Raw genomic sequence first — 13,467 nt, 5'->3', positions numbered from 1 at the left:
CAAATTAATTTTGTACATACTAAAAATTAAGTAGTGTATACAAAGACTAGTCTTTCTTGATCTACATAAAAATCTCATGCGAAAAAGTTGCCTTAATTTTTATATTTTTTTGTTTTTTGAACAAATGCAGATTAAGCTCAAAACTAGATGTATTCACGTAAAGCAACAAACTTATTTTTAATTGTTAATATCACAGATTTAAATAGGTTATATTTACATGCGCTTAGATTTATTTTTTTCAGTGTACAGGGAAGGTATAGTAAATCGTGACTATGATCTGTAAACTACCTGTTTTTGTTTTTATAAGTGTCTTGGTTCAGTGTGCGGCATCAGTTATAATGTAACTTACATATTAGAATATTTGATACATGATTAAATAACCATGCACAAATGAAATCAAAGATGCATGGCTAATTGGCAACCTGCAAGATCAGAACCATAGGTAACAATCAACTGTTATAAACATACAAAGGTAAAACAAATCAAAACAACTGTACAGCCTGTCTACCCCTAATTTCCAATATTTGGATGTAGACTAAACCCAACCATGCATTGTGTATCTCCAAATACAGTTAAGGATGTAGATGTGAAAACAATTAAATCAAAATTATTCACATCCTTCTCTCAAGCAGGAGACCAAAATCTACAATACATTTTTATACAGAGAAAGGTATTCCAGTTGTCATTTTTATTGGTGGGCTCATGATGACTGTTCTTTATAACTATGCAGGCTTAACTTGAGGAATAAGAAAGAAATTGTCAACTTAAAATAAATACTCATATACTCATAGTTCATTAGTCATGTCTACCCCGCTGCATTAAGACTAGCAGGATCTTAGTATAAAGATACAAGACTAATTCATTCTCAAAATCAATTTTATTTCAGAGCCAAGATTCTCCTACAAATAAAAAGCAGTATGAAAATAAATATCAATGAAGGTTTAGAATTCTGAGAAACAGTAGCAGCATAAAACAGATGTTATACAAGCCGCTGCATCATTTTATTCTCATCATATTGTCATGGCACATGATTCAAGTCCACAGACCAAGATATTCAATGAAAATGGGTAAAAAGAAATTAAAGAACGGAGGACAACAGGATTATGGGATATGAAACAGCTTCTTAAATAAAAACAGAAATATTAGCAACAGAAAGTAAATCTGTTAACTCAAGACTTCTGGGTGGATTGGAAATGACGGCATTCAACATACTGTAAGTGCAAGTATTGAGGCGATATGAAACATCCCCACATGCAAGGCTGAGTATGAGGGGAAAAACAGAAAAAGATGTCTGCTACCAGTTATTAGAGCTGCACAGTAATGGAAAAGTGTCCTGCAAGTCCATACGTTTCACATTTTCATACAACCAGTGTTTGTTCTGCTTCCTCAACATTCACCAGCTCTTCCTCAATCTCTACTTCCACATGGGCGTTCACCACGTGCTGCCCGTCCACTTCTGTCGTGGCCACGTGGACCACCTGGATCTGCAGCCCAGCCTGTTTTAATCTCTCAACATCCTCTTCGCACATTCCCGCAACGCCTCCGTCCTCCACCACAACCGTTGCGGTTTCCGCCATTTCCATAACATTGACTGGCTCTACTGTGACATGTTCGACCTGAATGCTGTCGTCCAGCAGGACCGTTTCAGCTCCCATGTTCTGCGTTGCTATGGTGAGAGCGGCGGATGCGGCAGAGTCAGTGAGAACCAGTTCTTCTATAGTCTTCTCTTCAATATAATGCACATCTTTGAGGTGGGCCTTCAGCTCCTTGCTGTGGGTGAACCACACGTCACACATGGTGCAGTGGTTGGGCTTGTCTCCAGTGTGGCTGACAAGATGGTCTTTAAAAATGTCCCAACTGGTGAATACGCTGCTGCAAACCTGATGGAGAAAGTGTGGGGGAGAGGAGAAAGAAAGCATCACAACTCACATCATCACTATTCTTCCTTCCTTATTTTGATCATAACAATCAAACTGATTCTCCATCCCCCACAAAATAAAGTTACAGCCAAATATTCAGAAATTAAGCCATTCATTTTAAAAGTTACATCTGTTTTAGAGGACAGCTTTAATTCCTGTCACGGTTAAATGATTTACTGGTAGACATTGAGGACAGAAAACAAAAACAAACTTCAGATACCCCATCAAATACAATGCGCAAACGAGCCGGTAGGTAATGTAAAGCTTGTAATTTTCAGCCCGATAATCATTTAATACGTTTAATTATGGAATCTCTAATTGGCTGTCGACTGTTCATCAAAAGTCAGTCCCAACAATATATTTTTCCATCATCACTGATACTACAGCTGTAGAGCAGCTACTGTCCTCTACTTGAATACTAATTATTAACAGTTAATGTTCTTGGAGTGGGTAATAGAATCTCTTTTGGCTGAGAGAACCTCAAGCTTTTGGACCCTTGTTGCCCTCAGACCTGCAAAGGCTCTGAAAGGACTTTTTGACCACCTAACACTGAGTGTTGAGCTGGTCTAAAACCTTGTTTGCTCTCTGGGACTGCAGAGTCCTGTCTTTATATGGCTTTGAAACTGTATTCCAGTAAATAGTTTTGGACCTTTTTGTATTCAGGTTTTCTGTGGAGAACCACAATATATTTAACCGAAAACAATATTACACTTATCTAACCAGCAAAAATATATTTTATTACAAGTCTGTGTGGTTTTGTGGAGATTTCCAACCACTGGATCAAACAGGATTTCTACATGCCAGCTGGTGATTTTGAAATGGCTAACTTTTATACACTGCTGCTGCTAAAACATTGTTTAAAATAAATAAATAAAACAAATCAGAAAGTCGGTTTTTGTTGTTTTTCTTTACAACTGGCACTGAAACATAAGTTGAGCACTTGTGGGGGTTTTGATTTTGAACAAGGTGTACCTGGCATTCGTAAAGCTTCCTGCGTCCTTTCTTGGCTCCGGCCCCGTTCTGACAGGCTGCCATATGGCACTTCAGGGTGCTGTTCCTTGCAAATCGCTCATGACAATCTGGACACTCGTATGGTTTTTCACCTAAAAAGCATGCAAAAATAAAGATGATAAACTTACAATCTTTTGTGTGAAAAAAAAAAAAAAAATGAAAAAGTTGTAACAGTAAGGAAAATGTTATTTTAAAAACAATTCTAAACTCTATTCATTGCAGACAGCAGGAAACCAATATACTTTCAAACATTTAAGAATGTGTTATATACACATCTGTCTTCAGGCCTGCACCACACCACCCACTGCCTTTGGACATGGTTGACTTAACTACTCAAAACAAAAAAGCCTCATGTTTTAAGTGGCATTTGTGAATTTGATCGGCTTTTTAAAACTGGACCAAGGTTCCCCAAAGGAAACCCGTGTCCATGCAGCGATATCAGCGACTGATGAGTAATGGCTCTTCATGCACTGCTGTCTGAGGGAAGGTTACAGATGGCATGTGATAGATAGATTCGTGCCTTTGCCCTTCACACACTCATACTCAGACTCATTGATATTTTATAATCATATTATGTACTGTTAACTGATGAATCTTCAAATCTCTTCCGATGTTTTAAGGAATTTTCTTGGATACATTTGGGATTTTTTTGGGGGGAGATCCCAAAAAAAAAAAGTTTTTCTATATCAATAATTTACATTGACAATAAATAAAAAATAAAAATATCTTGGTTTCATATTGTCAGCAATGACATCAAAGCTCTTCATTCAAGTAAATTAATAAATCGCTGTCATACTTTTGTTTGAAATTTACATTTTCCATACACACTGCATAATAATATCAAATCCACCAAAACAAACAATTATAAATGAATGGTAGATTATGAAGAATCAGGTTGCAATTGTTTTAAAATTCTCACCAGTATGTTTCCGTAAGTGCTCCTTAAAGTGCCCAAAGTGATCAAATTGCTTCTTACAGTATTCACAAACATGTACTTTCTTTTGGGGTTTCTGGCTTCGAGAGGCTTCCTCTAGATCAAAATGAAACGTGTTGATGTGCTGCTTCAGGGCTCCCTCCCGCGTGTACGCTTTACCACAGTGGCTACACACATATGGTTTTTCCAATGAGCCCAGGTGAGTTTTTAGGTGCTGTTTTAGGTGGTAGTACAGCTTGAAGCTGCGGTCGCACTTGTCGCAGCGGAACGTGTTGTCAGCCTGGGAGAACTGGACCTCTACCACCTCAACATTCTCCAGGGTCTTTGAGGCTGCCATGGTTTCCTCCTGATACACAATCTCATGCTGAGAACAAAAAAAAACAAAAAAAACAACGAAGTCAGTATTTTCACAGTTATTTAACCACTGAAAAATATCAATATACCACATCTATTGCTGCTTTCACTCTCCATGCATTAGCCTCTCTCCATTGGCTCCCCGCAAAACTCAGAATCCAATTCAAAATTGTATTACTTGCGTATAAAGCCCAAAAGGGCCTAGCTCCTGATATTTGCAAGACCTGATAGTAGCATATGTTCCTAATAGAGCTCTCCGCTCTCAGAGTGCAGGCGTACTCGTAGTATACAAATGTAGATTTGGAGGACGGGCCTTCTGTTATCAGGCACCACCATCAGGTAAGGCTAGAGCAGACTTGTCTTAAACAGAGCTTCATCCTAGATATGCTGCCATAGGCCGACTGTACCCTGCACGGGACACCAACATGATCCACTGAGCGGTGCCCATCACGCCTTCTGTTCTTTCTCCTTCCTTTCTTCAGCTCGATCCACAGTTATTTATTAGAAGCATTTCATCGCCATAACTGTTCTTCATTATTCTTGTAGTTGGTTGTGTTGGTGTTCCCCCTGTTTTTCTTCTGCTCATGTTTGCAGGCCAGAGCTTCAGAGCTGCATGCTGACCTGCAGTCCCATTCTCTGACTATCCCAGTGCTTGCTTCCATCTGTCTGTATGGATGTCTGCCAACATCCTGACCTGCATCCTGACCCCCCCCCCTTCTACATCAGATCAGTGTCTGCTGTCTACATCTGTTTATAGTCATTGTGTCTGTATTTCTCCTCTCTCTCTTCTTCCTTCTCTCTGTCCGATATCCATTTTTCTGCTCTACCCAACTGGCCTTCGGCAGGAGGGTCCCCCATTATGAGGCAGGTCCTGCTCAAGGTTTCTCCCCTCCTAAAGTTTTTCTTTATCACCGTTTGGCTTAAGGTTTTTCTCCCACTAGGGGAGTTTTTAACCTGCCATTGTTTACGTTTAAGTAATAATTCGTCAAGGATCATTTTCTGGGTCTCTGGAAAGCATCTAGAGACAACTTCTGTTTTAATAGATGCTATATAAATACAATTGAATTGAATTTCCTGATCACCTGTATTGTTGGCTCCTCTTGCTGATATTTGCTGGTTATGTCAGCAAGGAGGGCCAAAGCAGAGTCATCTGATGCTACTTGAGCATGCTTTACTCCATCCACGACCTCCTCCAGCGCCGACTCTTCTACCTCCACCTCAATCTCTACCTGGAGGGCAGTGAAGATATTCCTTTTTAATCATTAAATACATGTTACTTGTTTCCACCTTATACTTTGAACTCAGATTACATTAATAGGCAGAACCATGAAGGCATACCTTTGCAAAGATTAAAACTTTTATTAATGTGACAATTGTAAACACACTGACCTGTTCCGCTTCTGCTGTTGGCAGAGTTTCTGTAATCACATTAGACGTCTCAGCAATCTTCCGTTTTTTACTTTTGCTCTTCGTTGTCAATGAAGAATTCTCATTTATCCTACAATAGGAGATTAGCTTTTTTTTTTAACAGTCCATGTGAATACCTTGAAGTCCTGAGACAATTTGACCCACTCATTGAACACATTAATAAATTACATTTAAATGATGAAAGTGACAGTTTAGTTTCTTCTGCAATAGAAAAGTTGGCAGGTTCATGTTCTCAGATCTCACTTGTTGCTGAGCGCCAGACTCACTTGTTGCCGAGCGCCTTGAGAGCTTCCTGCATTTGTAGGTATTCAGCTGCTTTCCACACATCGTAAGCCTCGTCCTCCCCAGCTATCACTAGCGTGGCTGTGTAAGTGAACTCCATCAGCTGGCGGAAGGCTGTGTTGCTCACTCCTGTTAAAATGACAGAGCAGCAGCGCTGAGTAAATGCAATTCTCTGAAACACAGTAACAAAGACAACTTCCAATCAACATACATCTACAGACAATGCGTTTAATGGGGAGTTATTGTATTTTTATGAATAAATCTAATTCTAAAGTCACTTTAATTTACAACATAAGCCAAGACACTGGGTCGTATTTTGATCATTTACGCCCTTGCAGTAATCAGAAATTAAAAAAAAAAAACATTTAACATAGTTTCACTGAGAAGAGCGGGACGTGATTGTCTTTTAGAAACATTTCGTCTCGTTAAAACAATAAAAAGGCAGGTATGTCAGAAAATTACATTTATAAAATTGCAATATGTTTAGAAGAAAATCTGGAGTGATACTTTATATAAAAAAAAAAAAATAAAAAAAAAAGTGACACCAGCCAGTTCAAGCTTGTTGCAGATATGATGCTAACAATTTATCAGCCAACAAGTAAAAGCTGCCATACTTCACGCAGAACTGAGACAATGTTTACGTGGTGTCATGTCACCATTACTTTGTTCCTCCACCAGGGGGCATCAATTTCAACCACAATCTTAACATCCACTCTGCTAGGTGTCTTTATTTATCAAATATATGAAGAAAATTCATGCTACGAAGGCCTCCCAAGTTAGCACAAGTTAACTTTCCAGAGAACTAGCAATATTCCCATATCCCATGACCCCGACACCTAATTATTCAATGCACTGTAGTATCTCCATTTGTATTGTAAATTCCATGTGAATATATGACTGAAATGTTCATTTTCCAGGCTTGACAGAGACATAGTCTACCTTCTATCTCCACCAGAGGCTCCTGGGTAAAATCCTGGAAGAACTTGTGGAAAAACTGGCTGCATGCTGCCAACACTGCTTTGTGGGCTCTGAACTGGTGTCCTGAAACAAACGAGAAACATGAACACGAGTGGGAGGAATTTCAAAAGCAAAACCATTTTCATACGTGAAGTTTGGGGGAAATCACTTTTACCAGCTGGACTTTCAAACCTGTAGCTTGCAACAAATTGTATAAAATTCATGCTCAAAACTGCATATACTCTAGACTAGCTCCTTTGGAAAACCTAAAGGTGGCATGAACCAATGCTCAAGAAGTATGCAGCAAAAACTGCAGGGGTTTTATTGGCAACATTGAAAACAAAATTAACATGAAAAGATTGAGAAGCAGCAAAAATTCACTCATCTCTCACCAAAAAAGTATCCAGACCCATTTTATTCTCCCATTGGCTCAACTGAGCATTACCTGAACTTTGTTCTTGTAAGATTATAGGGAAAGGATACAAAATATCCTGAATTACTGAATATGATAATTGCGTGATATAGATAACATAAAATAAGTTGGGCTACACTGCTCTTACCATCCACAATCAGGGTGATGTCTGTGAACTGGTCCAACTGCCGCTGTTCATTAAGTTTGTCCATCATGACTTTGTAGTGCGCTGGATACTCTCTGCCTCCATACACCTCCCCCTCCGCTGCCATGTTTCAACTGATCTTTCTCTGGAGATACAGATGAAGATGGGCATGTAATCATGAAAAGTAGAAAAGCTGCATAAAAGAAAGCTGTATATATACACAGGTAATGCAATATTGCTTGAATAACATAACTCCTATTTACAGTTTCATCCCGCGTTTTGCACTATAGGCACATTAATATAAAATAGTATTAAGAAAACCTGGTACTAAGTCATTTTCCAACATTACCCAGGTATTTTTCACATACATATATGTATAAATAGTAATAATAATAATAATAATAATAATAATAATAATAATAATAATAATAATGATGACGATGACAATGATTAATTATTATTATTACTACACAGAAGAAAATCAAGCACAGCAATATCAACTGACTGGTACATTTGAAGAGAACCAAATATATATATTAACCAAATTATTTAGTAAAAAACGAATATACTGTAATATCTCAGTTCTGTGTACATTCCCCTTCATTACCTTTTAACTTAAATGTGTTACTATTAAAAAGGAGGTAGTCATTGTACTTACAAAACATTAAAAAAAGCTAGCTATATATATATATATATATATATATACACATAAATAAATAAATAACCACACATTAATGTTCTGTTAGTCAGCTAACCTCCCTCCTCTTAGGGCTTACTTATTTACAGATTTAAATGCAGGTGTTAACCATTTATTTGAGCATATTTTCTTCAACAACACAGGGATATTAAACTATTGAATTAAACTACTACATGTCTGTTATTAAGTTAATCTTCAATGATCAAAATAAGGCAGCAAAACAACAGCACACACCATGATCCAATATGCAAGTAATCAAAGCACTGCGCACATAAAGCCTCGGTTTGTGACAAAGCACTGTTTAATAGGCAAATCTGGCTTCATTTCAGAGTTTGTGAGGAGAAAAGGAAATAAATAAGAAGAGAAACAGCAGATCAACACATCTGTCTGACACTGAGCTCCTCTTAGCTTCCGGTTAGCCGACCTACCAAACCATAACCGAGTAGCAAATATGTCATTCACAAATTAGGACACGTAACTAAACACCCAGCTTACCCGGGGGAGACCGAGTGGGGGAGCGGTGTGTCTGGTGAGACAGTAAAGCAGTAAACCCGTCCCGGGCCATCGCTGCAGGGCCTCCTAGCATGCTCGCCATCTCGCGTTTGACAACCAATCTTACGTCATCAAACCGCGCATTAAAATACACTTTTCCCAGACGGATTCCCTCAATATAAACATCTGGGGCCAGAAAGCACATTGAAAAACATCGGTACACGTACCTTAAGTTTTATTGAGATGCTTCACAAAGTTGTTTGGCGATAATATTTCCCACGAGGCGTGAAAGCCTGTGAAACCCTCGTTGCTCCAGAAAAAGGCGGTCGTTCCCCTGCAGGACTACGATTCCCAGGATCCTTTGCGAACTGGAGGACGCCGAGGAGTGTTGCCTAGTGACGGTGGCGCTTGAGAATGGCTTATTATTCAGTGGCCAAACCAAACCTGTCAAGTTTGGGATTTAAAAATACGGGACATTTTCCGCCGCTGTCCCACCAGCCCACCCGAGGTCCAGTATCTTACATTTTAAGACAGGGAAATCCAAAATAACTACCTGTCAACCCCTTACAAACTACAATTATCTGCTCATAGCCTGATAGATAGGACGACCTTTGTTGACACTGAAATGCTGTGGACACTCCTATGTATGTAATTCCTATAATACAGCCTCAATGAAAACACAAAAGTGAATTAAACCACACTTGTTTTTTTTTTTAAATATTTTCAGTTTATATACACATTGTCTTCTAAGTGAAACATTTTCTTTTAATTTGTCATTTCCACTCATGTGGCTCTCTGGCTGGTGCTGCTGACGGACATCGGTCCTTCCCCCTTGAGAGACACTAAAATCACCCAATCCTGCTCCTCTTTAGGAAAGTAAATTTAATATCCCTTTTTAGAGATATTTATACGAAGTTTTCGCTTTTTTAGCAGAACTATCTTCTCTCTGGTTACATCTTTCCATCTCTGATTTGTTGTTCCGAGTTTGCTCCCGTTGTCGCCACCAACCTCGCGAGAACTGCGACCCAGGCTACAGAGGTTAGTGACAATTCAGTTTGTAGTTTAAAAATTATTATATTATAAAACGGGAAATTTACGGGAGGACGGCGGGAAAGAGGGGCAGAATACGGTAGTTCCCCGGCCAAATGGGGGGAGTTGACAGGTATGGGTCAAACTAATAATCACAAATAGCCTACCTAAAAAAAATTTAAAAAAAATAAAAAATCCAGTTGTAACATTGACAACTTATTCCCCTGATGTAACTGTTCTTCATTATTTTTGTAGTTGGTTGTGCTGGTGTGCACCCTCTGCCTCTTCTGCTCATGTTTGCAGGCCAGAGCTTCAGAGCTGCATGCTGACCTGCAGACCCACCATCTGACTATCCCAGTGCTTGCTTCCATCTGTCTGTATGGAAGAATTTGGAAAAAAAAAGATTTGGCTGATGCAAAAAAAAAAAAAAAAATCAGAAATCACATATCAGAAGGAATCATTACAAGAAAAGTATTTGACATTTTCCTCAACATTGTGTATTACATGCTATGATACACCACTGAAGATATTGAGTCCAACCAAGTGTCAGATAACTCACTTGTGACCTGGCAGGGCCAAAGGTCCTGATGTATGAGGTGTATTGAGTTCTTTGAACTACATGACTTGGGTTTTGTCTCGACATGCAGAGTGAAGTTTTCAACTTTTAGATAGTCTTACATGAATACATGTAGATGAAAGTTCAATTCATACAACACACACACACAATCACACACACACACACACACACACACACACACACACACACACACACACACACACACACACACACACACACACACACACACACACACACACATATACAGTGGGGCATAAAAGTATTTACTCAGGCACCAGTTGTGCAAGTTCTCCCACTTAAAAAGATAAGAGAGGCCTGTCATTTTCATCACAGTTACACTTCAATTCTGAGAGACGAAATGGAAAAAAGAAAATCCAGAAAATCACATTGTCTGATTTTTGAAGAATGTATTTGCAAATTATAGTGGAAAATAAGTATTTGGTCAATAACAAAAGTTTATCTCAATAATTTGTTATATACCCTTTGTTGGCAATGACAGAGGTCAAACATTTTCTGTAAATCTTCACTACACTGTTGCTGGTATTTTGGCCCATTCCTCCATGCAGATCTCCTCTAGAGCAGAGATGTTTTGGGGCTGTCGCCGGGCAACACAGACTTTCAACTCCCTCCAAAGATTTTCTATGGGGTTGAGATCTGGAGACTGGCTAGGCCACTCCAAGACCTTGAAATGTTTCTTACGAAGCCACTCCTTCATTGCCCTTGCAATGTGTTTCGGATCATTGTCATGCTGAAAGACCCACGTTTCATCTTCAATGCTGCTGATGGAAGGAGGTTTTCACTCAAAATCTCACAATACATGGCCCCATTCATTCTTTCCCTTACACGGATCAGTCGTCCTGGTCCCTTTGCAGAAAAACATCCTCTCATGCGTCATCCAAATGCTCTCTAGCAAACTTCAGATGGGCCTGGACACATCTGGCACTGCAGGATCTGAGTCCCAAGTGGGACAGCATAGTGTGTTACTGATGGTTCCTTTGTTACTTTGGTCCCAGCTCTCTGCAGGTCATTCATTAGGTCCCCCGTGTGTTTCTGGGATCTTTACTCACCGTTCTTGTGATCATTTTTACCCCCCGGGGTGAGATCTTGCGTGGAGCCCCAGATCGAGGGAGATTATCAGTGGTCTTGTATTTATTCCATTTTCTAATAATTGCTCCCACAGTTGATTTCTTCACACCAAGCTGCTTACCTATTGCAGGTTCAGTCTTTCCAGCCTGGTGCAGGTCTACAATTTAATTTCTCTGTCCTTTGACAGCTCTTTGGTCTTGGCCATAGTGGAGTTTGGAGTGTGACTGTTTCAGGTTGTGGACAGGTGTCTTTTATACTGATAACCAGTTAAAACAGATGCCATATACACAGATATATACAGGTAACGAGTGGAGGACAGAGGAGCCTCTTAAAGAGTTACAGGTTACAGGTCTATGAAAGACAGAAATCTTGCTTGTCTGTAGGTGACCAAATACTTATTTTACCCAGGAATTTACCAATTCCTTCAGTAAAAATCCCCATTCCCCCCATTCTGTCTGTCATAGTTGAAGTTACCTATGAGGAAAATTACAGCCCTCTCTCATCTTTTTAAGTGGGAGAACTTGCACAATTGGTGGCTGACTAAATGTATATGTATATGTGTGTGTGTGTGTGTGTGTGTGGGGGGGGGGGGGGGGGGGGGGGGGGGGGGGCTTTCTCTGAATTATTTTAACTGAGATTGCTTTCAGAAAAATTGGCCCTGCCACCTTTTAGTCATTTACTCAGGGGCAGAGACAAACAGTGGCCAGGGATGTCCATGGCCGACACATTGAAGTCCTTCATAAGTCTGTTTATGAAATATATCTGGAGCTTCAACTTGAAAGTCTTGTTATTAAAACCCCATAAAAACAAAAGGGAGGATCAAGTAAGGTGCTCATATACACATTTTTCTTGGTCATGCTATTATTTTTATCTAAAACGCCTACCACTTCTATCAACAATTCAGTAAGGCAAATTGCTCCATGTTTATTGTAAACCCATGTAACCATTGTTGGATGATAATACACAGACAGGCCTTAAAGCAGCATGAAATACTTTTTTTCATGATAAATATATCAGTCTAGGTCAGGCCAAAGTAACGTTGGACTCTTGGCCCAGTGGTCCCTTGCAACAAGGATGAAACTGGATCACAGAGCTACAGGGGACATGATGGCAAGTAAGAGACTGAAGAAAGTCCCTGAGCTACAAATGATGAGTTATTTTGTGCTGCTTTAACAACAGTGTAAACAACAACCTCGGTATCAGCTTTTATGCAGCTGAAGCTGACATTTAATACTACTGCAACCTATACAAACACACTAAGCAGAGTGCTCAGTCTGTTTTCACCTGTGAGCATGGATACCTGTTTACAGGTTTGTATCGTGGACAGATATCTTTTCCAACACAGAGTTAAAATGCAAATGTAGCTGTGGCTCTGTTAATGTGGACGTAGCCCACGTTAACCAAGCATGGTTAATTTTATGCATCTTTTCGACGTAGCGGTCATGCCTTTATCTATGAATACAAATGACCCAAAAAGTTAAATATTGATCCGATACAGCTATGTACTTCCTAGGAAACATAATATTGAGAGCTCAGTTTATTTGCCAGCAGAATGAGAATGATAATCTCAGCATGGTCGCCCCTACACACATATTCTGGCTCTGTCACTTCTTGCAGATAGTAGTTTTTATTTCACTTGAAACCTCTTTAAGTTTAGGCATCTTAAGATGAAGGTCAAAATGTCCTCAAAAAGAGGAATTCACCACAGTGGTAGATGCTGTAAATAATTAACACTGGGTCATGAAGTAATCTAGAGGCATTGGGACGCTCTCTCGGTCATGTCATGCTCTGCTGTATCAGCTAACAGCTGCAATGAAGTGTTCATATCTTACCAAAGTGATCGGGTGATGTTCACAGACACTGGAAACCATTTTTGTTCCACATGTCTGCAGTACTTGATTACTTTACCAGACTGATATACCACAGCCTGCCCCTCCTTAGCCTCTGCCTCTTGAGTGTTACGTGGTTCCTGTTGGATACTCTATTTTGTATTGTACAAGCAACAGGAAAAGCACTGTTCTGTCTGTCCTCAGTACAGTCTCAAATCATTATCAATCTTATCATCAATGTTACACCTGATAACAGTGAGTCGATAAAAACACATGTGCTCTGTGTTCAAGCAGAACTAAAAATGCAGTCTTAAA

The 13,467-nt window shown here is 39.5% G+C and overlaps 1 protein-coding gene across 3 annotated transcripts; it reads right to left on the bottom strand.

Annotated features, from left to right (window-relative positions):
* Positions 1-799: 799 nt before the first annotated feature.
* On the bottom strand, positions 800-8,994 carry znf131 (zinc finger protein 131). 3 transcript variants are annotated; one of them, XM_061730037.1, is made up of 9 exons: positions 8,859-8,994; positions 7,446-7,587; positions 6,868-6,969; positions 5,913-6,057; positions 5,608-5,716; positions 5,301-5,447; positions 3,850-4,228; positions 2,892-3,022; positions 801-1,880 (listed from the first exon to the last, which is right to left on the bottom strand). In XM_061730037.1, exons 2-9 carry the CDS (start codon positions 7,567-7,569, stop codon positions 1,359-1,361), a joined length of 1,659 nt encoding a protein of 552 aa, XP_061586021.1. In that variant the 5' UTR covers positions 7,570-7,587; positions 8,859-8,994; the 3' UTR covers positions 801-1,358. The 3 variants fall into 3 exon arrangements, with proteins under 3 accessions (XP_061586020.1, XP_061586021.1, XP_061586019.1); XM_061730035.1 differs by lacking the exon at positions 8,859-8,994 and adding an exon at positions 8,635-8,745; XM_061730036.1 differs by lacking the exon at positions 6,868-6,969 and having other exon boundaries at positions 800-1,880.
* Between the last annotated feature and the right edge of the window lie 4,473 nt (positions 8,995-13,467).

The sequence above is a fragment of the Cololabis saira genome, chromosome 9 (genome assembly GCF_033807715.1).
Source record: "Cololabis saira isolate AMF1-May2022 chromosome 9, fColSai1.1, whole genome shotgun sequence".
NCBI classification, from domain to species: domain Eukaryota; kingdom Metazoa; phylum Chordata; class Actinopteri; order Beloniformes; family Belonidae; genus Cololabis; species Cololabis saira.
The sequence above is the reverse complement of the archived record's forward strand: the minus strand, read 5'-3'. Positions and strand labels throughout refer to the sequence as shown.

What these genes read in the sequence shown, in the direction of transcription:
- znf131 (XM_061730037.1), bottom strand. Translation starts at nt 7,569, where the DNA reads ATGGCAGCGGAGGGGGAGGTGTATGGAGGCAGAGAGTATCCAGCGCAC. An exon ending in GCCTCTGGTGGAGATAGAAG is followed by an intron (nt 6,058 to 6,867) that starts GTAGACTATGTC and finishes TCATTTTAACAG; the next exon opens with GAGTGAGCAACACAGCCTTC. An exon ending in GCACTTACGGAAACATACTG is followed by an intron (nt 3,023 to 3,849) that starts GTGAGAATTTTA and finishes CATGCTTTTTAG; the next exon opens with GTGAAAAACCATACGAGTGT.